At 50.3% G+C, this 27282-nt stretch overlaps 1 protein-coding gene across 1 annotated transcript in view; it reads left to right on the forward strand.

The window, feature by feature from the left end:
- LOC116972595 (arf-GAP with GTPase, ANK repeat and PH domain-containing protein 3-like) overlaps window positions 1-27282 on the forward strand; it is a 353696-nt gene that overhangs the window by 267623 nt on the left and 58791 nt on the right. Inside the window, exons 3-4 of the mRNA XM_033020410.1 lie at window positions 11637-11882; window positions 25654-25822. Of these exons, the coding sequence (XP_032876301.1) occupies window positions 11637-11882; window positions 25654-25822 (415 nt within the window). The remainder of the gene's footprint in view (window positions 1-11636; window positions 11883-25653; window positions 25823-27282) is intronic.

Genomic DNA, 27282 nt, shown 5'->3' on the forward strand with positions numbered 1-27282 from the left:
ACGACCATGGCTATACCACAGCCATAAACATTTCTGAGAGCACCTTCTGTGAGGTGTAGGAAGGAACGGCAGATACTGGTTTCGATCGAAGATGGACACAAAATGCTGAAGTAACTCAGCGGGACAGGCAGCATCTCTGGAGAGAAGGAATGAGTGACGTTCGGGTCAGGACCCTTCTTCAGACCTACTGAGAGGTGTTGGCTTGTGAGTTCATAAGTTCCTGGAGCAAAATAAGGCCCATCAAGTCTACTCCGCCGTTCAATCTGACCTATGGCTGACCTATCTTTCTCTCTTAACCCCATGCTCCTGCCTTCTCCCCATAACCCTTGACACGCGTACTAATCATAAATGGATTATAAGGAATTTACAATGTGTATCACCACTCACACACAGCAAGTGAAGGGTTAATGGAGGAAGGTTGGATTGACTGCACTTTCCTGAGAGGTTTGGGGGGGTGATTTAACTGAGGTAGCTATATGAAGTAGATTTGATATGATGGATGCAAAGAAACGTTATTCGAGAGAGAGTGGAAATGTGTTGTCACATGCGTGAGTACATGCGTCAGCATCAGAGGCACAGACTCAGGCAAAATAAAACACATTACACATAAATTATAGGTAAATTGCACAAACAAATTGTAAAAGAAGATTGTGCAGAAAACAAGACATTTATGCTGAAAGATAACTGGAGAAAAAGAGCTTGCCCATAGTGAGTGAGGTGGGTGGTGGTGGTGGGGTGTTGTGGATGCAGGGTTATGGTTGTGTAGGCTGGAACCATTGCCTCCAGTACAGGGTGGCACGACCCTATGGCACCTGGTGTTTGCATTAAACAACCTGTGCAGCCCCTTCCACCGTTCAGGCAGCCAATAAATGAAATACCGTCGACACATACCAGGTTTGTGACGTTGGGTATCTGGATATAACCATATAACAATTACAGCACGGAAACAGGCCATCTCGGCCCTACAAGTCCGTGCCGAACACTTATTTTCCCCAAGTCATGTCATCTTGTTTGAATCTTCCCTACTCTCAGTGGGAAAAGCTTATCCGCGTCAACTCTGTCTATCCCTCTCATCATTTTAAAGTCCCCCCTTAACCTTCTGCCCTCCAAAGAATAAAGACCTAACTTATTTAACCTTTCTCTGTAACTTAGTTGCTGAAACCCAGGTATTCTCTGGATATTCAGCTGCTTTGCCAATGACAGAAGCACAATCCCCAATTAGTATAAAGTGTGAAGTAATAGTCCACATGGAAGAGTCATCAGGTTTTGGGGCCATTTGGGAGAGCGAGTCCAGGTGCTCGGTCTCCCGGAGCAGTGCCTGATCCAGGCGAGCCCCAGGCTGCTGCCGGGCCTCCAGCCGTCACCTCCGTCCAGATTGTCCAGTGAACCGTCGTCCCTCTCCTCGCCCGGCCACCTTTGGCCTTTGTGCCCCGGGGGGGTCCCGCAGCCGACCTTCAGGGTGCGGAAGGTAAGACCCCACGGGGCTCACTCTCTTACCGCCCCCTTGTTACCGCGCCCACCGTCGCCGGCTCTCTCTGTCCTCTCCGGTTCTCCGGTCCACGGAGGATGGCAGGGGACGGCCCTTCCTTCAGGTGGCGTGGTCCATTGGGGGCTGGGGATGTGTGAGGATGTGTGGAAGAATTGAAGGGCAACTCTCTCGTACATCTTCTCTGCACTCTTCCCCCAGCTTAATGACAACCTCTCAGCAGTGGAGAAAACTGAACACAACTCTCCCAAGTGCAGCCTCACCAATGTCTTGTACATATGTAACATAACCTCCCAGCTTCTGTACTCCATTTCCCGACTGATAAAGCTGTGGGTTAATGAACAAAATAAAGTGCTAGAGAAACTCAGCGGGTCAGGCAGCGGTTGTAGAGGGAAATGGCCAGATAACGTTTTGGGCCGGGACCCTTCTTCAGAGGGGAGATAGCTGGTAGATAGATGTGGGGCAAGAGCTTGGAAGTGAAAGACGGGTCAGGGAAGGAGGGGTTGATTGTTACATGAGTCGGGTGTGGGTGAGATAGGTGGGGATAGTGACCGAGGCTGGAGGTGATGAGTGGAGGTACTGCTCAGCTACAGGGCCTGGCGATCTTTGCCCTGGAGAAGGTTGTGGTGATTGTTCGGGGCAGTGATAGAAACATAGAAAATAGGTGCAGGAGTAGGCCATTTGGCCCTTCGAGCCTGCACCGTCATTCAATATGATCATGGCTGATCATCCAACTCAGTATCCCGTACCTGCCTTCTCTCCATACCCCATGATCCATTTAGCCACAAGGGCCACATCTAACTCCCTCTTAAATATAGCCAATGCACTAGCCACCTTCTGTGGCAGAGAGTTCCAGAGATTCACCACTCTCTGTGTGAAAAATGTTTTTGTCATCTCGGTCCTAAAGGATTTCCCCCTTATCCTTAAACTGTGACCCCCTTGTTCTGGACTTCCCCAACATCGGGAACACTCTTCCTGCATCTAGCCTGTCCAACCCCCTAAGAATTTTGTAAGTTTCTATAAGATCCCCCCTCAATCTCCTAAATTCTAGCGAGTACAATCCGAGTCTATCCAGTCTTTCTTCATATGAAAGTGATGGGAGGGTATCGCTGCTGCACTGTCCTTCATTTGTTATAGTCAAGCTGCACAGCGCAGAAACAGGCCCTTCAGCCCATCGTGTCCATGCTGATCAAATTGACATTCTGGGCTGTGCAAATGTTTTCTAAACGTCATTGGTATCAACTCCTAGAGCTTCCTCTGGCAGCTCGTTCCAGATTTCCATTCCAGATTGTTTATTAGGGCAGCACGGTGGTGCAGCGGTAGAGTTGCTGCCGCACAGCGCCCGAGACCCGGGTTCAATCCTGACTACGGGGGCTTGTCTGTACGGAGTTTGTACCTTCTCCCCATGACCTGTGTGGGTTTTCGCTAGGATCTCCGATTTCCTCCCACGATCCAAAGACATACTTTGTAGTTTAATTGTAAATTGTCCCTAGTGTGTGTCGGATGGTGTTAGTCAATCAAGTCAAGTCAAGAGAGTTTATTGTCATATGTCCCAGATAGGACAATGACATTCTTGCTTGCTGCAGCACAACAGAATATTGTAGGCATAAATACAGAACAGATCAGTTCAATTTAATATACACATAAATAAACAGATAAAGTGCAATAGGCTGTTATAGTTCGGAGTTTGTTTGAAGTTGTGTTTAATAGTCTGATGGCTGTGGGGAAGTAGCTATTCCTGAACCTGGATGTTGCAGATTTCAGGCTCCTGTACCTTCTACCTGATGGCAGGGAAGAGATGAGTGTGTGGCCAGGATGATGTGGGTCCTTGATGACTCTGGCAGCCTTTTTGAGGCAGCGACTGCGATAGATCCCTTCGATGGTGGGGAGGTCAGAGCCGATGATGGGCTGGGCAGTGGTCACAACTTTCTGCATTCTTTTCCGCTCCCGGACGCTCAAGTTGCCGAACCAAGCCACGATGCAACCGGTCAGCATGCTCTCTACTGTGCACCTGTAGAAGTTCGAGAGAGTCCTCTTTGACATTCCGACTCTCCGTAATCTTCTCTGGAAGTAGAGGCGCTGATGTGCTTTCTTTATAATTGCATCAGTGTGCTGGGACCAGGAAAAATCTTCGGAAATGTGCACGCCCAGGAATTTGAAGCTCTTGACCCTTTCCACCATTGATATAAATGGGATTGTGGGTCCCTATCCTACCCCTTCCAAAGTCCACAATCAGTTCCTTGGTTTTGCTGGTGTTGAGAGCCAGGTTATTGTGCTGGCACCATTTGGTCAATCGGTCGATCTCACTTCTGTACCATCAGTCCCACAGTCGTCGGTGAAGTTGATGATGGTGTTCGCACTATGTCCGGCTACGCAGTCCTGAGTATAGAGTGAGTATAAGCAGAGGGCTGAGCACGCAGCCTTTAGGTGCTACTGGTCGATAGTCATTGAGGCACGTCACCTTGCTCTTCTTGGGCACCGGTATTATTGATGCCCTCTTAAAGCAGGTGGGAACCTCAGACCTCAGAAGTGAGAGGTTGAAAATGTCCGTAGAAACTGCAGCCGGTTGGTCTGCACAGGTTTTTAGAACACGACCGGGTAGACCATCAGGTCCAGGTGCTTTCCGGGGGTTCACCCCCTGAAGGATATTCTGACGTCGGCCTCTGTGACTGTGACTGAAATACCATCACGGCGAATGGGTGCTCGGGAGGGCCCATCAGTGTTCTCCCTACCAAAGCGTGCGTAAAACGCATCGTGCGGGGATTACTGGTTGGCATGGACTCGATGGGCCGAAGGGCCCGTTTCCACACTGTATCTCTACTCTCTCACCTCTAAAAAGATGGATTGCCCTCTGATGTGCCTGCTCTGGTAATGGAGACTCATGGATTTCTAGCACGGAGCTGCCCAGTTCCCCACTTCAGAGCGGCTGTGAGGTGATAAGGCCGTGATATTGCAGTGGAGGAGGTGAACGGTTTGTGCCTCGGGGTGTGTGGGATCACACACAGACCGCAGGGTTCGAGCTGCGAGCACCTCATCCCCATCGAAACGTCACCCATTCCTTCTCTCCAGAGATGCTGCCTGTCCCGCTGAGTTACTCCAGCTTTTTGTGGCTATCTTCGGTTTAAACTACCGAAGTGTGTAGTTCTTGCCTACATACCTCATGCATCTATTCAGCTTGCACACACTGTTCTGCAGTGCACCCGGCACTGACACTTCAGGGTCAGACCCACTGCTCTTTAAATATTTAAACCTCATTGATCTGAACAAATTAAAGCCACCAGTTCCATCTAATTGAATTAGAACTCAGATGTGGGCCTTGCAAGACGGAACCACCCAGGTATCACCACGACAACACAAAGGATCTAAGTTTACACAACAACTACTTCATGCCGGGCTTCATCCAATTAACGGAGAATTGCTTCACAATAATCCAATCAAAGGAAGAAAGCAGCAGGATCAGAGGGGGGCCGTTAATCCCCCCGGCCCAGCCCGGCCCGCTGTGCAGGTTGTACACTGCCAGAGCTGGTCATTTGCCCGACAAGAGGCCAGTGTTCAGCAGGGGAGGTGCTGCCATCCATTACAACGGCAGGATCTCTAGAGCTGGGGATGAACCAAAGGTGGAGAATGCTGAGAGCCCGACATCTCTCTCCCTCCTCTCCTGGTCAGTCATAGGTGCTGCCTCACTGCGCCAGAGATCCAGGATCAATCAACAGACAATAGGTGCAGGAGTAGGCCATTCGGCCCGTCGAGCCAGCACCGCCATTCAATGTGATCATGGCTGATCATCCCCAATCAGTACCCCGTTCCTGCCCTTTCCCCATATCCCCTGACTCTGCTATCTACAGTAGCTCTCTCTTGAAAGCTTCCAGAGAAATCCTGACTACTGGTGCTATCTGTCGGGAGTTTGTACGTTCTCCCTGTGACCTGCGTGGGGATGACCAGAGGTCATAGGTTCAAGGTGAAGGGGAAAAGATTTAATCGGAATCTGAGGCAAATGTTTTTCACACAAAGGGTGGTACGTGTATGGAACAAGCTTAGGTAGTCGAGGCAGGGATAATATCCTGTAACATCCTTCAGCAGTTGCCAGCTCTGTGCGACTACTCCATACAAAGCCTTCTGCTTCCCTCTCACCTGCCCATCCCCACAGAGCGGCTCACCTCTGCAGACGGCAAACTCCACCTGCACAAGCAACATGTTCATTCGTTCTCGGGACAGAATTAGGACATTCGGCCCATCAAGTCTACTCCGCCATTCAATCATGGCTGATCTATCTTTCCCTCTCAACCTCATTCTCCTGCCTTCTTCCCCATAACCCCTGGTACCCGTACTAATCAAGAATCTACTAACCTCCGCCTTAAAAATACCTATTGACGGCCTCCACAGCCGTCCAAGGCAATAAATTCCACAGATTCACCACCCAGAGAAAGTGTTTAAGAAGGAACTGCAGATGCTGGAAAATCGAAGGTACACAAAAATGCTGGAGAAACTCAGCGGGTGCAGCAGCATCTACAGAGCGAAGGAAACAGGCGACGTTTCGGGCCGAAACCCTTCTTCAGACTGATAGGGGGTGGCGGGGAGAAGGAAGGAAAAAGGAGGAGGAGGAGCCCGAGGGCTGGGGGATGGGAGGAGACAGCCCGAGGGCTGAGGAAGGGGAGGAGACAGCAAGGGCTAACAAAATTGGGAGAATTCAATGTTCATGCCCGCAGGATGCAGACTCCCCAAGCGGAATATGAGGTGCTGTTCCTCCAATTTCCGGTGTTGCTCACTCTGGCCATGGAGGAGACCCAGGACAGAGAGGTCAGATTCGGAGAGGGAGGGAGGAAGTGCTGAGCCACCGGGAGGTCAGGTAGGTTCTTGCGGACCGAGCGGAGGTGTTCGGCGAAACGATCGCCCAACCTCCGCTTAGTCTCACCGATGTAGATCAGCTGACATCTAGAGCAGCGGATGCAGTAGATGAGGTTGGAGGAGATACAGGTGAACCTCTGTCGCACCTGGAACGACTGCTTGGGTCCTTGAATGGAGTCGAGGGGGGAGGCAAAGGGACAGGTGTTGCATCTCTTGCGGTTGCAACGGAACGTGCCCGGGGAGGGGGTGGTACGGGAGGGAAGGGAAGAATTGACAAGGGAGTTACGGAGGGAGCGGTCTTTGCGGAAGGCAGACACGGGGGGAGATGGGAGAGAGCTGGGCTAGCTTTGGCAACTGCTGAAGGATGTTACAGGATATTATCCCTGCCTCGACTACCTAAGCTTGTTCCATACACATACCACCCAGATAAATCCTGACTACTGGTGCTATCTGTCGGGAGTTTGTACGTTCTCCCTGTGACCTGCATGGGTATGACCAGAGGTCATAGGTTCAAGGTGCAGGGGAAAAGGTTTAATAGGAATCTGAGGGGTAATTTTTTCACACAAAGGGTGGTGGTATGTGTATGGAACAAGCTGCCAGAGGAGGTAGTTGAGGCAGGGACAATATGAACGTTTAAGAAACAATTAGACAGGTACATGGATAGGACTGGTTTGGAGGGATATGGACCAAACGCATGCAGGTGGGACTAATGTAGCTGGGACATTGTTGGCTGGTGTGGGCAAGTTGGGCCGAATGGCCTGTTTGCACTGTATCACTCTATGACTATGTAGAAACATAGAAAATAGGTGCAGGAGGAGGCCATTCGGCCATTCGCCAGCATCGCCATTCATTGTGATCATGGCTGATCGTCCCCAATTAATAACCCGTGCCTGCTTTCTCCCCATATCCCTTGATTCCAACAGCCCCTAGAGCTCTATCTAACTCTCTCTTAAATCCATCCAGTGATTTGGCCTCCACTGCCCTCTGTGGCAGGGAATTCCACAAATCCACAACTCTCTGGGTGAAAAAGTTTTTTCTCACCTCAGTCTTAAATGGCCTCCCCTTTATTCTAAGACTGTGGCCCCTGGTTCTGGACTCGTCCAACATTGGGAACATTTTTCCTGCTTCTAGCTTGTCCAGTCCTTTTATAATTTTATATGTTTCTATAAGATTCCCCCCTCATCCTTCTAAACTGCAGCGAATACAAGCCTAGTCTTTTCAATCTTTCCTCATATGACAGTCCCGCCATCCCAGTTATGTAACACCTGTCCCCTTCACTGACTCAAGAAATCCTGACTCAAGAAATTCCTCCTCATCCCCTTTCTAAAGGTACGTCCTTTTATTCTGAGGCTGTGCCCCCTGGTCCTCGACTCCCCCACTAGTGGAAACATCCTCCCCGCATCCACTATCCAGGCCTTTCACTATATGAGTAGCCATTCTCTGGTGACCACCCGTTGAACCACCACTGCACCACAGCAGTTTGTTATTGATGTGGAAAACAAATTGATGTTAAGATCTGCAAAAATACTGGCGAACCAAGGTCCAGTGCAAACAAGGAAATTATAAAGATGTATTAGTAAAGAAATAGTATTTGAGGAGTTAATGAGCCAGAAAACTGATAAATTCAAAGTGCGTAATGATCTACATCCCAGAGTTTTGACAGAGGTGGATGTGGTTAATGGATGCTCTGGTTAACATTTTCCAACATGCGTGGGATTGTGGAACGGTTCTTGGACGGGAGGGTAGCTGGTGTATCCTCATGAAGTCAGAGACGAGGGAGAGGGCAAGGAACTGGGGAAGCTGCTGGAACCTGAAGAAAGCGAATGGTATGTTAGCATTCATAGCAAAAGGATTTGAGTATAAGAGCAGGGAGGTTCTACTGCAGTTGTACAGGTTCTTGGTGAGACCACACCTGGAGTATTGCGTACAGTTTTGGACTCCTAATTTGAGGAAAGACATTCTTGCCATAGAGGGAGTACGGAGAAGGTTCACCAGACTGATTCCTGGGATGGCAGGACTTTCCATATAACCATATAACCATATAACAATTACAGCACGGAAACAGGCCATCTCGACCCTTCTAGTCCGTGCCGAACACATAATCTCCCCTAGTCCCATATACCTGCGCTCAGACCATAACCCTCCATTCCTTTCCCATCCATATAACTATCCAATTCATTTTTAAATGATAAAAACGAACCTGCCTCCACCACCTTCACTGGAAGCTCATTCCACACAGCTACCACTCTCTGAGTAAAGAAGTTCCCCCTCATGTTACCCCTAAACTTCAGTCCCTTAATTCTCAAGTCATGTCCCCTTGTTTGAATCTTCCCTACTCTCAGTGGGAAAAGCTTTTCCACGTCAACTCTGTCTATCCCTCTCATCATTTTAAAAACCTCTATCAAGTCCCCCCTTAACCTTCTGCGCTCCAAAGAATAAAGCCCTAACTTGTTCAACCTTTCTCTGTAACTTAGTTGCTGAAACCCAGGCAACATTCTAGTAAATCTCCTCTGTACTCTCTCTATTTTGTTGACATCCTTCCTATAATTAGGCGACCAAAATTGTACACCATACTCCAGAATTGGCCTCACCAATGCCTTGTACAATTTTAACATTACATCCCAACTTCTATACTCATATGAAGAAAGGCTGGATTGACTCGGCTTGTACTCGCTAGAATTTAGAAGATTGAGGGGGGGGATCTTATAGAAACTTACAAAATTCTTAAGGGGTTGGACAGGCTAGATGCAGGAAGATTGTTCCCGATGTCGGGGAAGTCCAGAACTAGGGGTCACAGTTTAAGGATAAGGGGGAAATCTTTTAGGACCGAGATGAGGAAAACATTTTTCACACAGAGAGTGGTGAATCTGTGGAATTCTCTGCCACAGAAGGTAGTTGAGGCCAGTTCATTGGCTATATTTAAGAGGGAGTTGGATGTGGCCCTTGTGGCTAAAGGGATCAGGGGGTATGGAGAGAAGGCAGGGATGGGATACTGAGTTGGATGATCAGCCATGATCATATTGAATGGCGGTGCAGGCTCGAAGGGCCGAATGGCCTACTCCTGCACCTATTTTCTATGTTTCTATGTAATAAAGGATTTGATGTAAAGTCATGTGGACATAATAATAGATTTGTGGTTTAGGTTTATTATTGTCACGTGTGGCGGGGTAAAATGAAAAGCTTTATTGAAAAGCTTAAAAGGGCCTGTCCCACGTTCACGACCTTTTTCATTGGGCTAGAAAAACGCCCCGACCTACTTGATGCCACGAGTAGCATCACGGCCTGCTACGACCTACCTACGACCTACCTACGACCATGTTGCGAGTACGAGTCAAGGGCAAGCTCGGCAGAGGTGGTGAATTAGGTGGTGAAAGTGGGACAGGCCCTTTACCCAGACAACGAACAGACTATACATGATTACAAACAAACTGCCGACAGTGTCAAGATACAGAATAAAGGGCGAGACAAAGCCCAATCAAGGACGTTGCTGTGTTTTCTTGGCCGTTGTTTCGATATGGCCTGGCCAGGATAATTTGCTGGTGAGATTTATTCCTAAAAACATGAATCTTTCGCCCATCTCCACTTCGGCATCATCAATGATAAAGCAAAGGGAACGATACAGAGTGCAGATTATAGTTCTCAGCATTGTAGCGCTTTCATTCCAGAGACAACGTCCAATGTCCACAATGAGACTGAGGTGAATTGGACAGTACCCTCCCTACCTTATGGAAGGGCTGCCAGATAACAGATGGGAAGAAGCTGCTGCTGAGTGTGGTGGTGCGCATGCTCAAGCCTCCGTACCTTCTGCCGGACGGGAGAAAGGGCAGCTACATGGAAGGGGACAGAAGGACACAGAAGGGAGAGGGAATGGGAGAGACGGGAGGGGAAGGAAGCAGGGTGACTTAGGTGGTTTGAAATGCTGGAAGATATGTGTGTGCACCTGTGTGGGGTAGCTGGGGAAAAGATGGAGCAATTGCATGGTCCCGCACTCTCTCCCCCCCCAGGTAGAGTATTCTAAAACTAGAGGACGCAGACTTAAAATGAGAGGGGAGAGATTTAAGAGGGACCTCAGGGGCAGCTTTTTCACTCAGAGGGTGGTCCGTATCTGCTGCCAGAGGAAGCTATAGAGGCAGATACATTTATGACTTTTAAAGGGGGGGGGTTGGTTTCACTGTTTGGGGAGGGGGTTGGGGGGGGTGAGCGGGACTGTTCGGGGTTGAGAGGAGGTGTCACTGTTTCGGGAGGGACGGTCGCGAGGGGGGGAGGGTGGGTGGGGCGAGGGTGTGTGGGGGGGGGGGGAGGTAGGAATGTTCGGAGGGGGGAAAAAATCCTGTTTGCGGTGATATTTCTGGTTGTGTGTTTGGAGAGTGTGGATGGCGGGGGGGGGGAGGGGCGAGAGCCACGGGTGACGAGGAGAGTATGGGTATACTGTGCAGGCACGAACAGCACGCAAAGTGGTTCTGAGACGTTGGAATGTCGGGGGGTGTTGATGTTCGAGGTGAGGGGGGGGGGGGGTGATGTGCAGAGGTCACTGGGAAAAACCGCACTCTGTAACTCTGATGGGCCTCGTGTTCCTGGGCACCACCCATCCCTCTCTGCCCCTCAGGTCCTCCCTTTGCCTCCTTCATGTGTGATTGGCGACATTCACCTTACAGAACAGTACAGCACAGGAACAGGCCCTTCAGCCCACCATGTCTATGCCAGACATGATGCCAAGATAAACCAAGCTGTTGATTCATACCCCTCCTTGTGCCTATCCAAAGGCCTTTTAAACACCACCATCATATATCTGCCTCCACCACTGCCCCCGACAGCAAGTTCCAGGCACCCACCACCCTCTGTAAATAATCTGCCGCTTACATCGCCTTTCAACTTTGCCCCTCTCACACTAAAGCCATGCCCTCTGATCTTTGACATTTGACAGGGGATGTCTGCCCTGACCTGAGTTTATAAGTTCATGTGATTGGAATAGAATTAGGCCATTCGGCCCATCAAGTCTACTCCGCCATTCAATCATGGCTGATCTATCTCTCGTAACCTCACTCTCCTGCCTTCTCCCTGTAACCTCTGACACCCGTACTAATGAAGAATCTATCTATCTCTGCCTTAAAAATATCCTCTGACTTGGCAAGGAATTCCACAGACTCACCACCCTCTGACTAGAGAAATTTCTCCTTATTTCCTTCCTAAAAGAACGTCCTGTGGCGGCTCCTAAGGGTCGTGCCATCATACTGCCGAACCCCTCGGCACAGGAGTGGTGCAGTCCGTCGGGGTCACCACATTGGGGACCCCGACGCTCCATTAGCGTCATGATGGAGGGACAAGAAAGCCCTGCCCCCTCACACACCTCTGGTCCTGGACTCTCCCACTAATGGAAACATCCTGCGGGAGAATAGATGTGGAGGGAGGGCGTTGCCTGCGTTCTGACTCTGTGTGTTGTCTGCAGGGGATTCTGCTGAAGCGCAGTGGGAAGTCACTCAACAAAGAATGGAAGAAGAAGTACGTCACACTGTGTGACAACGGCGTGCTGACCTACCATCCCAGTTTACACGTAAGTGTCCCGCCCGCCCGCCCGCGCGCCTGCCCGCGGTGGTCAAATACTCGGCTCCAGCCTCACAGTGGTGCAGCGGTAGTGTTGCTGCCTTACAGCGCCAGAGGCCACGGTACGATCCTGACTATAGGCGCTGTCTGTGCAGAGTTTGTACGCTCTCCCCGTGACCGCATGTCACCTGTACCGAGGCACCGTGAGAAGCTCTTGTTGCGTGCTATCCAGACAGCGGAAAGACTATAGTTGCGACAGATGACACAATGGGCTAAGTGTTCGGCTGGCAACCGGAAGGTAGCCGGTTCGAATCCCGCTTGGAGTGCATACTGTCGTTGTGTCCTTGGGCAAGACACTTCACCCACCTTTGCCTGTGTGTGTGAATGTAATTATGTGAAGCACTTTGGGGTCAATGCAAGTTGACTAAAAATGTGCTATATAAATAAAGAAATTTAATTTAATTTAATTTATACAAGATTACAATCGAGCGGTTCACAGTGTACAGATACGGGATAAAGGGAATAATGTTTAGTGCAAGATAAAGTCTAGCAAAGTCCAATTAAAGAAATTCCCAGGGTTTCCAGACCGTTGCTCAGGACCGCTCTCTAGTTGGTGAGAGGATGGTTTAGTTGCTTAATAACAGCTGGAAAGAAACTGTCCCCGAATCTGGAGGTTCAGGAACAGTTTCCTCCCAGCAGGATGAAGATTAAATGGTTTCTGTAAATTGTAATTTGTAAATTGTCCCCCTAGTGTGTAGGATAGTGCTTGCGTATGGGGTGATCGCAGACACGATGGGCCGAAGGGCCTGTATCCACACTGTATCTCTAAAGTCTAAAGTCATTGGGTTCCAAAGGCTGAATGTTTGTGGTTGCTGTAACTCAGAACAAAGACATCAAACGGTGGGGAACTCTCCAGCAGTCAGGCTAGGGAATGCAGAGTTAAGTTTCAGGTCGAGTGCCTGTCCCATTGCTGAAGGATTATTGACCTGTCTCTCTCCCTCCTGATGCTGCCTGGCCCACTGAGCATCTCCTGCACTTCTTCAGGGAGGTTGTACTGCAGTTGTACAGGGTCTTGGTGAGACCACACCTGGAGTATTGCGTACAGTTTTGGTCTCCTAATCTGAGGAAAGACATTCTTGCCATAGAGGGAGTACAGAGAAGGTTCACCAGACTGATTCCTGGGATGTCAGGACTTTCATATGAAGAAAGACTGGATAGACTCGGCTTGTACTCGCTAGAATTTAGAAGATTGAGGGGGGATCTTATAGAAACTTACAAAATTCTTAAGGGGTTGGACAGGCTAGATGCAGGAAGGTTGTTCCCGATGTTGGGGAAGTCCAGAACAAGGAGTCACAGTTTAAGGATAAAGGGGAAATCTTTTAGGACTGAGATGAGAAAAACATTTTTCACACAGAGAGTGGTGAATCTGTGGAATTCTCTGCCACAGAAGGTAGTTGAGGCCAGTTCATTGGCTATATTTAAGAGGGAGTTAGATGTGGTCCTTGTGGCTAAAGGGATCAGGGGGTATGGAGAGAAGCAGGTACAGGATACTGAGTTGGATGATCAGCCATGATCATATTGAATGGTGGTGCAGGCTCGAAGGGCCGAATGGCCTACTCCTGCACCTATTTTCTATGTTTCTATGGTTCCCTTGTTCCTACCTCAACAACAAAACGGTTCACTGAAAATCACGCAGGAAAATCTGTGAATTTTGGAATCGTAGCGATTACAGCAGGGAAACAGGCCCTTCAGCCCGACTTGTCCTGCCATGCAGACCAAGATGCTTCAGCTAAACTAGTCCCACTCGTTTGGAAGATGGACACAAAATGCTGGAGTAGCTCAGCGGGTCAGGCAGCATCTCTGGAGAAGAGGTATAAATGACGTTTCAGGTCGGGAACCCTTCCTCAAACTGAAAGATAGAGGTGGAGGGGGGTGGGAGAGGGGAGGAAACGAGGGACAAGGAAAGGCCAGAACAAAACAGGGCTGGCACCAGGAGACCTCAAGAAGGGTGGAGACTTGCTTGGATTTGACCCATATTCCTTCAAACCTAATTTAGTTTAGTTTAGTGTCACGTGTACAGCAGTACAGCGAAGAGCTTTTGAGGCATGCTAACCAGTCAGCGGAAAGACAATACATATTTACAATCGATCCATTCACAATGTACAGATACATGATAAGGGGAAGAATGTTTAGTGCAAGATAAAGCCAGTAAAATCCGATCAAAGATAGTCTCCCCTCAACCTCCTGATAGCTCACCCCCTCCAGCGAATGGCATGTAGAATTGAATTGAATTGAATTGAATGCCTTTATTGTCATTCAGACCTTACGGTCTGAACGAAATTTCGTGCCTGCAGTCATACATACAATCATACAATAATAACAACAATAAACACAAATTAACATCCACCACAATGAGTCCTCCAAGCACCTCCTCACTGTGGTGGAGGCAAAAATCTTAGGGCTGCAGTCTCTTCCCTCCTCTTCTCCCTCTGCGCTGAGGCGATTCCCCACCGGGCGATGGCACAAACAGTCCCGCGGCTCACCGAACCCCGCAAACAGGCCGGTTCAAACACCGCGGCCCGGGGGTGGTCGAAGCTGCCGCCCTCCAGTCCAGCGGACGCTGCTGCTGGCCCGCGGCTCAACCCCGGACTCAGGTCACCGCCGCCAGAACGCCGTCCCAGCCACCGGAGCACCGTTCCAGCCCCGAGCCGGATCGCCCTCACGTGAGTGCCATTCCACCCTCGAGCTGGGCCACTCCGACGGAAGCGCCATTCCAGCCCCGAGCCGGACCGCCCTCACGGGAGCAAGCCCAGGGTGAGTCCTGACTGGCTCTGCCTCCGGAATCTCGAGGCCGCCAGCTCCGCCATTAGGCCTCAGCGCAGACGGAGGCAGAGAAGGGGGATACGACAAAAAAGTCATATTCCCCCGAAGGGAGAGACAGCAAGCCCTGTTTCAACCCCCCACCCCCCCCCCCCCACATAAACACAACCTAAAAAACAAAAAATGACTAGACAAAACGAAAAAAAACAACATAAAAAAGTAAAGACAAACGGACTGCAGGCGAGCCGCAGCCGTTCACCAGCGCCGCCACTTCCGGATGTTGGCCTTCATAACAAGAGTAGTCGAGTATAGGAGCAAAGAGGTCCTTCTGCAGTTGTACAGGGCCCTAGTGAGACCACACCTGTAGTATTGTGTGCAGTTTTGGTCCCCTAATTTGAGGAAGGACATTCTTGCTATTGAGGGAATGCAGGTTCATGCGGTTAATTCCCGGGATGGCGGGACTGTCATATGCTGAGAGAATGGAGCAGCTGGGCTTGTACACTCTGGAGTTTAGAAGGATGAGAGGGCATCTTATTAAAACATATAAGATTGTTAAGGGCTTGGACACGCTAGAGGCAGGAAACATGTTCCCGATGTTGGGGGAGTCCAGAACCAGGGGCCACAGTTTAAGAATAAGGGGTCGGCCATTTAGAACGGAGACGAGGAAACACTTTTTCTCACAGAGAGTGGTGAGTCTGTGGAATTCTCTGCCTCAGAGGGCGGTGGAGGCAGGTTCTCTGGATGCTTTCAAGAGAGAGCTAGATAGCGGAGTCAGGGGATATGGGGAGAAGGCAGGAACGGGGTACAGATTGGGGATGATCAGCCATGATCACATTGAATGGCGGTACTGGCTCGAAGGGCCGAATGGCCGACTCCTGCACCTATTGTCTATTGTCCAGTCTCGGTAACATCTGTGTGAATCTTTCTGCTCCCTCCCTAGCTTAATCACATCCTACAGGATGGTGACCAGATCCACACACAGAGATTGTGGTCGTCTGATCCCGCATCCGGGTATAATCACAGCTGCCAACCTTCAAACACTCATAGAAACAATACAATACAATACAATACAATATTTATTGTCATTTGAGCCTCAGTGAGGCTCATACGAAATTCCGTTTCCACAGCCATACAAACAAAGACAATTCCTAGACATACACACAATTTAATTCACACAAACATCCATCACAGTGGACCCACTGTGATGGAAGGCAAAGTCTTTTCTCTCCCCTGTTCTCCATTTCTCTCCCGATGTCCAAGCCCCAGGCGGGCGATGATAAGTCCCACGGCCATTTTAGGCCGTGCCGGGCGATTTACGGCCCCGCTCCCGGTCTAAAAGTCACAGTGTTGGAGCCCCCGGCGGGCGCTGGAATGTCCCACGGCCATGAAGCCGTGCCGGGCGATGTACGTCCCCGCTCCGGGTCGTTCCAACCCCGCGACACGGGCTGGAGAAGTCGCGTTGCGGGAGCTCCGGGAAGCGGTCTCTCTCTCCCCCCGGACCCGCGAGCTCCCGATGTCCCAGTCCACCGGACCTGCGGCTGCGTTGCTGGAGCCTCCGAGCCCCAGGAGTCGAGTCGCAGCAGCGAGTCACCACCGCTCCCCACGCTCCGAGGCCGGCCAGCCCCACGATGGTGAGTAGTCCGCAGCTCCGCAGTCCCCCGAGCCCCCGGGTCGTTCAGGTTGGAGGCCGCTCCACGGTGCTAGGCCCCAATGACAACGGAGACCCGACAGGGAAAAGGTCGGGTCTCCCGGACAGGGAAGAGATTTTAAACAGTTTCCCCCTGCCCCCCCCCCCCCCCCCCCGCCCCCCACATATACACATTTAAAACCAGTATTAAAAAAACACCAACACTACATTTAACTAGACAAAAAATAAAAAAAAGACAGACAGGCTGTAGGGGCCGCTGCAACGGGTGAGTCACGCCACCGCCAACACGGAGCAGTACAGCACAGAAACACAAATGTGGGCCCCTTATCTGAGGATGGATGTGCTGGCTCTGGAGAGGGTGGGTTTGACAGCACTGGGCCTCTACTCGCTGGAGTTTAGGTTGAGGGGGGACCTCATTGAAGCTTACAGAATAATGAAAGGCATAGATAGAGTGGATGTGGAAAGGATGTTGGGAGAGTCTAGGACCAGAGGTCATGGCCTCAGAATTAAAGGGTGCTCCTTTAGAAAGGAGGTGAGGAGGAACTTCTTTAGACAGAGGGTAGTTAATCTGTGGAACTCATTGCCACAGAGGGCTGTGGAAGCCAAGCCAGTGGATATTGTTAAGGCAGAGATAGACAAATTCTTGATTAGTACAGATGCCAAGGGTTATGGGGAGAAGGCAGGAAAATGGGATCAGGAGGCAGAGATCAGCTATGATTGAATGGCGGAGTAGACTTGTTGGGCCAAATGGCCTAATTCTACTCCTATAACTTGTGAACAATGTCCGTGCTGAGCATAATGCCAAGATAAACTAATCTCCTCTGGCTGCACATGATCCATATCCCTCCATTCCCCGCATATCCATGTGCCTGTCTAATAACGTCTTAAATGCCACTGTTGTATCTGCCTCCACCACCAACCCCGACAGCGCATTCCAGGCCCCAGCCACTCTCTGTGTAAAAAATAAAACTTACAGTGAGTATGAACTTTTCCACTCTCACCATAAAAATTACGCCCTCTAGTATTTGATATTTCCATCCTGAAAAAGATTCTGACTCTCCACTCTCCAGGCCGCTCATGCTTTTACCCATTTCTATCAGGTCTCTCCTCAAACTTGAGCTATGAGCTCTGAACTGCAAAAGACTATATTATCATTTGTTATTTGCACTATATTTGTTATTTATTGAACTTTTTACCCTCCCCATTAAATACAATGTCTACATATTCACACATTCTGTTGTGCTGCAGCAAGTAAGAATGTCATTATCCAAACTGGGACATATGACAATAAAATACTCTTGACTATTGACTCTTGAAAAGATTCAGGGTTTGTCAACCTCTCTTTGTAGCTTGTGCCCACCTGGCTTAGGCAGCATTCTGGTAAGCCCCTTCTGCACCCCCTCCAAAGCCTCCGCATTCTTCCTGCAATGGGCGACCAGAACTGTAACCAGAGCAGCACTCAATACCGCGTGTGTGTGTGTGTGTGGCCCTCTCCCCTCCTGCCCCCTTTCCCCTCCTGCCCCCTCTCCCCTCCTGCCCCCTCTCCCCTCGAGGGCTAGTCCGTTCTCTTTAACCCAGGGTTACAAAATTCTTAAGGGGTTGGACAGGCTAGATGCAGGAAGATTGTTCCCGATGTTGGGGAAGTCCAGGACAAGGGGGTCACAATTTGAGGATAAAGGGGAAATCCTTTAGGACTGAGATGAGAAAAGCATTTTTCACACAGAGAGTGGTGAATCTCTGGAATTCTCTGCCACAGAAGGTAGTTGAGGCCAGTTCATTGGCTATATTTAAGAGGGAGTTAGATGTGGCCCTTGTGGCTAAAGGGATCAGGGGGTATGGAGAGAAGGCAGTTACAGGATACTGAGTTGGATGATCAGCCATGATCATATTGAATGGCGGTGCAGGCTCGAAGGGCCGAATGGCCGACTCCTGCACCTATTTTCTATGTTTCAATGTTCCCCCCCCCCCCCCCCCCCCACCCTGGCCGAACCCGCCGCTGCATGTGCTGCCTCTCTCCATGCGAGTGCATCATCGACCCACTCCTGAACACGCTGGCGAGGTTATAAAAACTGCATTAAATCCTCGTGGTCATTAGCAGTTGTGCTTCAGAAATGGAAATTAATAGACAATAAATTATTATTTTATAGTTTATTGCATGGATGAAGAGCTTTCTAATACTTTTTGAATTACTTAAAGCAGCTGATTTATTGCAGAGTTCTGGTCACTTGAAGTCAATTCGCTGCTGAAACTCCGGCAGATGATGAGTGAGCTGTTTTATTGTGAAGTGTGGTTTATGAGGGTGTACATGGTGAAGGAAAAGCAGCTCAGGGCTCCTGAACCCAGTCCTGAACCCCTTCACCCTGGGTTAAAGAGAAGGGGGCAATTGGCCCTGAAGGGTTTCGGCCCGAAACGTCGCCTATTTCCTTCGCTCCATAGATGCTGCTGCACCCGCTGAGTTTCCCCAGCAATTTTGTGTACCACCGGCCAATAATATTACTGTTTTCAGTCACTGCCCTGTGACTTCTGGGTTAAAGAGAGGGGGGAATCGGCCAATGTTCATCTCTTGATCACTGCCCCAACACCCTGGGTTAAAGAGAAAAGGGAATCGGCCAGCATTCCTGCTCTCGATCACTCGATCACTAGAGTCCACGCTCGGACAGAAGAGTGTTCCTGTTCCCAGTCACTGCCCATTGCATCCTGAGTTGGAGTAGGGGAATCAGCCAGCGTTCTTGCCCAGACTCTGATGTTATAGGGAGATGGGAGAGGGGGTGTGTGGAGGGGGGATGGAGGCTGGATAAGCCGGGGTTCCTGTTCGAAATGTAGAAACAAAGAACTGCAGGTACTGGTTTATGCCAAAGATAGACACAAAGTGCTGGAGTAAGTCAAGCAGCCTCTCTGGAGAAAAAGGATGGGTGACATTTCGGGTACAGACTCTAAAGTAGGCGAGGTGAGTGCACAGGGCCTTTTACCCAGGGTAGCGGAATCAAGAACCAGAGGGTTTAAGGTGAGAGGGGATCTGAGTGGGAACATTTTCACAAGGGATGGTGGGCATATGGAAGTGGCTGAGGCAACTGCAGTAATATCATTTAAAGGACATTTGGACAGATGCATGGATAGGAGAGGTTTAGAGGGATATGGGCCAAACACAGGCAGGTGGGACTGGCATAGATGGGGTGTCTTGGTTGGCCGCAGAGCCTGTTTCCATGCAGTGTGATTCTAAATGAGATTAGTATGTGGAAAGATGCTTGATGCCTGGCACAGACATGTACGTTGAAGGGCCTGTCCCTGTGCCGTGTGAAAATGACACGTTACCTCACTCAAAGGTTGGAAATTGTTCCCCAGTTTGGTGAGGTCACTGCTGGAAGCTGCTCCCCTGACTGCCACCTACAACTAAGGTCACCGCTTCTTCCCGTGCTGTGTGACTATAGAGCCCTCCTTCACTCTCACTGCCGTGCGAGTTGACTGCTCATCTATACTAGTTTTGTCCTTCATTTGTCCATATGAAGAAAGACTGGATAGACTCGGCTTGTACTCGCTAGAATTTAGAAGACTGAGGGGGGATCTTATAGAAACGTACAAAATTCTTAAGGGGTTGGACAGGCTAGATGCAGGAAGATTGTTCGCGATGTTGGGGAAGTCCAGGACAAGGGGTCACAGTTTAAGGATAAGTGGGAAATCTTTTAGGACCGAGATGAGGAAAACATTTTTCACACAGAGAGTGGTGAATCTGTGGAATTCTCTGCCACAGAAGGTAGTTGAGGCCAGTTCATTGGCTATATTTAAGAGGGAGTTAGATGTGGCCCTTGTGGCTAAAGGGATCAGGGGGTATGGAGAGAAGGCAGGTACGGGATACTAAGTTGGATGATCACCCATGATCATATTGAATGGCGGTGCAGGCTTGAAGGGCCGAATGGCCTACTCCTGCACCTAATTTCTATGTTTCTATGAACGTAGAACAATACAGCACTGGAATGATGCCGCTAAACTGATCTCCTCTTCCTGCATGTGACCCACATCCCTCCATTCGCTGTGTATCCATTTGCCCATCAAAAAGCTTTGCGAACTATTGTATCTGCTTTCACCACCACCCCTGACAACACGTTCCATGGCCCCCCACCGCTCTTGTCCACACCCCTGTGTAAAAAAACGCACCCCGCACATTTAAACTCTGCCCCTCTCACCCTAAAACGCTGCTCTCTCAAATTCTTGCTCTCTCAACCCAAGGCCGTCCTGTTGAGTTTCACTGTCTGCGTAACTCGTTATCACCTACCCCACAGCCAACAACGGACCATTGTGGGCTCTACCTTTCCTTGGCCATCGTTGCTTTATTGCATATTTTTCATTGTTCCACATACCATCTATACCTCTCAAAGAGAATCACAAAAAGCTGGAGTTGCTCAGCAGACAAGTCAAGTCAAGTCAAGTCACATTTATTTATATAGCACATTTAAAAAAACAACTCTCGTTGGCCAAAGTACATACATATATACAAATAGCCCTCGCTCAGTGGACGTCAGGAAAGGCTTGGGAGTATAGATAAGATTTTAGTCATGACTTAAAGGATGTCGATGGAGGGGGCAGTTCTGATGGGAAGGGGGATGCTGTTCCACAGTCTAGGAGCTGCAACCGCAAAGGCAAGGCAGCATCTCCGGAGAGGACCAATGTGTGACTTTTAGGGTCGAGGCCCTTCATAAATCTCTCGTTTCCCCTCACCCTGACTCTCAGTTCGAAGAGGGGTCTCGACCCGAAACGTCGCCCGTTCCTTCTCTCCAGAGATGCTGCCTGACCGGCTGAGTTACTCCAGCATTTTTTTGTGACTATCTTGCACTTTTTTGCCTTCGTTAGGGGGGGTTGGGATGAGGAGAGGGTTGCTGAAACGCGAGGCGGCTGGCTGGGTGTTCTGGCATGGAGATAGGCATTGTGTTTGCTGCGGGATCGTCGAGGCAGGGCCGACAGAGAGAGAGAGAGAATTGCTCTCGACAGCCGAGTAATTCACACGTTCACCTTCTGTTAATTCCTATCTGCAACATCAATTAAATTGTTTGTAGAAACTAATTGAATGTGGCTTAATCACACATCTTAATAGCTTTACACGGTTTGAACTTCCTGTTAATTCGAGTAATAAAATGAAATGAGTGTGCTGGCTGTGTAATTAGCGAGGTGGCTTGTGAAGAAATTAGTGCTTTATGGCTGGTAATAAAGGGAGTACGCAGGCAGACACCTCATTCCAGCGGACACTGGCTGCAATCTGCTGATTCGCAATTTTCCCTTTCATTTGCACCCGGGTCCCATGTGTCAATTGAGTCTTAAAGAGGCAAGCGCTCTCTGCCCGCTCCCCACCCCCCAGCCGTTGGTGAAGCTCCCGCTCGCTCTGATCCAAGATCCCAGTGGGCCTGGGGACTTGCTGGCTGCCGTCCTCCGGCCCAGGTGCCGACAGTCTCCATCTCGCCTCGCTGAAACACGCAGCCTTAGGCGGGAGCGGCCAAACACGTTGCAGACTCTCCTGTACTTACCCCCCCCCCCCCCCTCCTCCCCGTCCCCTTCCACCCAGGTCCCTCCCTCCGGCTTTACATTTTATTCCTCCTCTCCTCATCTCACACCCTTTTGTCTCCCACTTGGGCGACCTAATCCACGAGTTCTGGCGAGTTTGCCCTCGACTCATACGCGCAGCGTGGTCGACACGAGGTCGTAGGGGGTCTTCGTAACTCTCCTTCATGCTCGGGGGGTGGTCTCCGCGTACTCGAGGCCTCAGCTGGGTCGCGGCATTTTTTTCGATATGTTACAGAAACGCTCGCGAGTAAAAGAAGGTCGCCATGGAAAAAATCGATACTTTTTTTACTCCTAGGTTTAGTCGTAGTAGGTCGTAGTAGGTTATTCGTAGGTAATCGAGGGTAGTCTAAGGTAGTCGTAGATAGTCTTCATCATAGTCGAAGGAGATCGAAGGAGGTCGTCTTCACTCTCCACTATTCGGTGTCCAATTTTCCCGAAGTTAGTCGTAGCTAGTCGAAGCTGGTCTTCAACATAGTCGAAGGAGGTCTTCAACATGTTATTTTTTAAACTCTTCTAAACTCGCCAATTAGGTCGCCCAAGTGGGACAGCCCCTTTAAACCTCCAGCCTTTGTCACGTACTCCACCTGTGTCAACCTAGGTGCTGCCAAACAGTGCCAAAGATCCGGGTTCGATCCTGACTACGGATGCTGTCTGTACGGAGTTTGTACATTCTCCCCATGGGTTTGCTCCAGGTGCTCCAGTATCCTCCCACACTCCAAAGACACGCAGGTTTGTAGGTTAATTGGCTTACTATAAATTGTAGGAGAGAACTAGTGCACGGGGATCGATGGTCAGCGTGGACTTGGTGGGCCGAAGGGCCTGTTTCCACATTGTATCTTTAAACTAAACTAAACTATCACTTGCCTGGCTTTGTGAATGTGGTATCTAGAAGAACTGGCAGGTGCCAGAAATGATGGCATAGAAACATAGAAACATAGAAAATAGGTGCAGGATTAGGCCATTCGGCCCTTCGAGCCTGCACCGCCATTCAATATGATCATGGCTGATCATCCAACTCAGTATCCCGTACCTGTCTTCTCTCCATACCCCCTGATCCCTTTAGCCACAAGGGCCACATCTAACTCCCTCTTAAATATAGCCAATGAACTGGCCTCAACTACCTTCTGTGGCAGAGAATTCTACAGATTCACCACTCTCTGTGTGAAAAATGTTTTCCTCATCTCGGTCCTAAAAGACTTCCCCCTTATCCTTAACTCTGAGTGCTAGAGAAATTCAGCGGGCCAGGCAGCATCTGTGGAGGGAATGGACAGGTGGCGTTTCAGATCGGGACCCTTCTTCAGAAGCTGACCATTCCTTCCGCAGATGCTGCCTGACCGTTGAGTTACTGCAGTACTTTGTGTTTCTCTCAGGTTTCCAGCATCTGCAGCTCCTTGCTTCTCTGTGCAGGTAACATTGTCCATGGCCACGATGGAAGAGCCAGACCTGTGGTGTCCCTGAGCCTGGGTGTTGTATGATGGGTGACTGAGATGCACAGTGAATGGACCTGAGTCCACCACCTCCACTGGCAATGCCTCTGTGTGCAAAAGATGTACTCCAATATCCCCTTTAACACCCTTTCCCCTCACCCTAAACACATGTACACATGTCTTGGATACCCCTGCCAAGGGAAAAGACTTTGACAAACAATACTAGCCTACAGAATCCCAGGCAAGTGGCACACGGGAGGTCATGTTGCAGTTATGCAAGACATTGGTGAGGCTACAATGTACCATGGATGTCCAGTCACTCTACACCTCCATCCCCCACCAGGATGGCCTCAAAGCCCTCCGGTTCTTCCTCGACCAAAGGAGCAACTTCACTTCACCACCAACTTCCATCCGGCACTCCAATACACCTGGACCATTTCCGACACTTCCCTACCATTCCTTGACCTCACCATCTCCATCGCAGGGGACAGACTTTTGACCGACATACCAACTGACTAACATGGCTATCTGGACTACACGTCTTCCCACCCTGCCCCCTGTAAAGACTCCATCCCCTACTCCCAATTCCTCCGCCTACGCCGCATCTGCTCCCAGGCTGAGACGTTCCACACCAGGGCATCGGAAATGTCCTCGTTCTTCAGGGAACGGGGATTCCCCTCCGCCACCATAGATGAGGCTCGCACCAGGGTCTCATCCATACCCCGCAACACTGCTCTCTCTCCCCATCCCCGCACTCGCATCAAGGGCAGAGTCCCCCTAGTCCTCACCTTTCACCCCACCAGCCGGCAAATACAACAAATAATCCTCCGCCATTTCCGCCACCTCCAACGTGACCCCACCACTCGCCACATCTTCCCATCTCCCCCTATGTCTGCCTTCCGCAAAGACCGCTCCCTCCGCAACTCACTTGTCAATTCTTCCCTTCCCTCCCGTACCACCCCCTCCCCGGGCACTTTCCGTTGCAACCGCAAGAAATGCAACACCTGTCCCTTCACCTCCCCCCTCGACTCCATTCAAGGACCCAAGCAGTCGTTCCAGGTGCGACAAAGGTTCACCTGTATCTCCTCCAACCTCATCTACCGCATCCGCTGCTCTAGATGTAAGCTGATTTACATCGGGGAGACTAGGCGGAGGTTGGGCGATTGTTTCGCCGAACACCTCCGCTCAGTCCGCAATAACCTACCTGTTTGTCGAGCTGGGAAGGTTGCAGAAAATATTTACAAGGATGTTGCCAGGACTCGAGGGCCTGAGCTATAGGGAGAGGTTATGCAGGCTAGAGCGCAGGAGGATGAGGGGTGGTCTTAGAGAGGTGTATAAAGTCATGTGGGGAATAAATAGGGCGAAGAATGCACAGAGTATTTTACCCAGAGTAGGGAAATCAAGAACCAAGGGATATAGTGTGTTGGAAGGAACTGCAGATGCTGGCTTAAATCGCAGGTGGACACAAAATGCTGGAGTAACTCAGCGGGTCAAGCAGCATCTCTGGAGGCCATTGCTTCTCTCCAGAGGTGCTGCCTGACCAGCTGAGTTACTCCATCATTTTGTGTCTACCAAGGTACATAGGTTTAAGGTGAGGTGAGAAAGATTTAATAGGAACCTGAGGGGTGACCTTTTCACGCAAAGGGTGGTGGGTGTATGGAACGAGCTGCTGGAGGAGGTAGTTGCGGCAGGTACTATTGCAACGTTTAAGAAGCATTTAGGCAGGTACATGGATAGGACAGGTTTAGAGGAATATGGACCAAACGCAGGCAGGTGGGACTAGTGTAGATGGGGCAAGTCGGGCCGAAGGGCCTGTCTCCACGCCACATGACTCTTATAGAAACATAGACAATAGGTGCAGGAGTAGGCCATTCGGCCCTTCGAGCCTGCACCGCCATTCAATATGATCATGGCTGATCATCCAACTCAGTATCCTGTACCTGCCTTCTCTCCATACCTTTAGCTACAAGGGCCACATCTAACTCCCTCTTAAATATAGCTATATATTTATGACTCCATGTTTCCAATTTGTCATTGAGTTTTTAGAGGGATATGGGCCAAATTAAGTAAATGGGTCTAATTCTCGGCATGGACGAGGTGGGCTGAAGGGCCTGTTTCCATGCTGTACATCTGCACGATTCTGTCCATGCACCTGACAAAGTGTCTTGTGTGTTGTTATTTGCAAGCTTCAATCAGTCAGCTGGAAGTCCGACCTCATCCTGTGTCCCAGAGCGTTCTGTCGGAGGTGGTTCAGTGTAGCTCGGTGCAGGGCGATGCAGCTCCTGCGGGCTTGCCTGTCGCTGCTGCAACACCTCATGCTCTGTCTGCTCCTGCAGGATTACATGCAGAACGTCCATGGCAAGGAGATCGACCTGCTGCGCACCACAGTGAAAGTACCGGGCAAACGCCTGCCCCGAGCCTCGGCCGGCAATGCTCCCGGCGCCAGCCCCAAGACCAACGGCCTGACCAAGGACAGGAGCAACCTGCAGCTAGCGGCCAGCCAAGGTAGGTAGGCAGACCAGCCGGCGAGTGGCAGCAATCTGTGCGCGGTGGTAAGAGGCACGGTAGGTGGGCAGCCTGCCCCTGGGGAATGACCGCTCAGTATTAGTGGCCAGGCCACGTGGGCCTGATGATTAGTGCCCTGTGGGGGTGGCAGCCAAGGTATGCGGGCGGCCTGGCCCAGGGAATCGCAGTGCTTTGTGTGGGGGGCCTGTGGACGTGATGCCCTGGGAGGGGGTGCAGCCAAGGTAGATGGTAGCCTGCCTCGTGGAGTGGCAGCACAGGGGCCTGGCATGGTAATGGTGATTAATGCCCGAGGGGGAGGGTGCCTGTCAGGATAGGCAAGCAGACCACCCCCTGAAGTAGCAATGCTCTGTGAGTGGCCTGATGATGTGGGAATAAGGGGGGGGGGGGTCATCACCGAGCTGGTGTCGGTGGAATCAGAGGCTGGCGACGGCTCCTGTGTGGTTCGGGAGGAAGGAGCAGGAGATGGTGCTGCTGGGGAACTCGGGCAGGGAGTCCATGTTCTGTGGGCAATAGTGACGGGGCAGAGGTGATCAAGCAGTGACGGACGGGCCTCTGGTTCAGTGAGTGTGGAAGCTCTGCTCATCTTGCCCCTTCTCCTGTTGGAAGCAGGGATCACCTTGTTGTGAACTCTTGGCTGCTTGCTGTCGATATCGGTTTATTATTGTCACATGGACCGAGATACAGTGAAAACGTTGTTTGTGAAATATCCAGTCAAATCATACCATACGTGAGTAGAAGCTAGCCGTGCACATGTAATAATAATAATAATGGATGGGATTTATATAGCGCCTTTCTAATACTCAAGGCGCTTTACATCGCATTATTCATTCACTCCTCAGTCACACTCGGTGGTGGTAAGCTACTTCTGTAGCCACAGCTGCCCTGGGGCAGACTGACGGAAGCGTGGCTGCCAATCTGCGCCTACGGCCCCTCCGACCACCACCAATCACTCACACACATTCACACACATTCACACACAGGCAAAGGTGGGTGAAGTGTCTTGCCCAAGGACACAACGACAGTATGCACTCCAAGCGGGATTCGAACCGGCTACCTTCCAGTTGCCAGCCGAACACTTAGCCCATTGTGCCATCTGTCGTACACAAGTGCAAAGAGAGAAGTCCATGAGCACAGAATATAGTGTTGCTTCATTATAGCGTTATAGTTGGGAGCAGCGACAGGTATAGGCCATTTGCTCCGTCGAATCTACTCTGCCTTACATTGATGATGTACTCAAAATACTGGAGTAACTCAGAGGGTCAGGCAACATCTTGAGAGAAAAGGAATAGAAACATAGACACATAGAAAATAGGTGCAGGAGTAGGCCATTCGGCCCTTCGAGCCTGCACCACCATTCAATATGATCATGACTGATCATCCAACTCAGTATCCTGTACCTGCCTTCTCTCCATACCCCCTGATCCCTTTAGCCACAAGGG

Source organism: Amblyraja radiata, chromosome 4 (genome assembly GCF_010909765.2).
Source record: "Amblyraja radiata isolate CabotCenter1 chromosome 4, sAmbRad1.1.pri, whole genome shotgun sequence".
NCBI classification, from domain to species: domain Eukaryota; kingdom Metazoa; phylum Chordata; class Chondrichthyes; order Rajiformes; family Rajidae; genus Amblyraja; species Amblyraja radiata.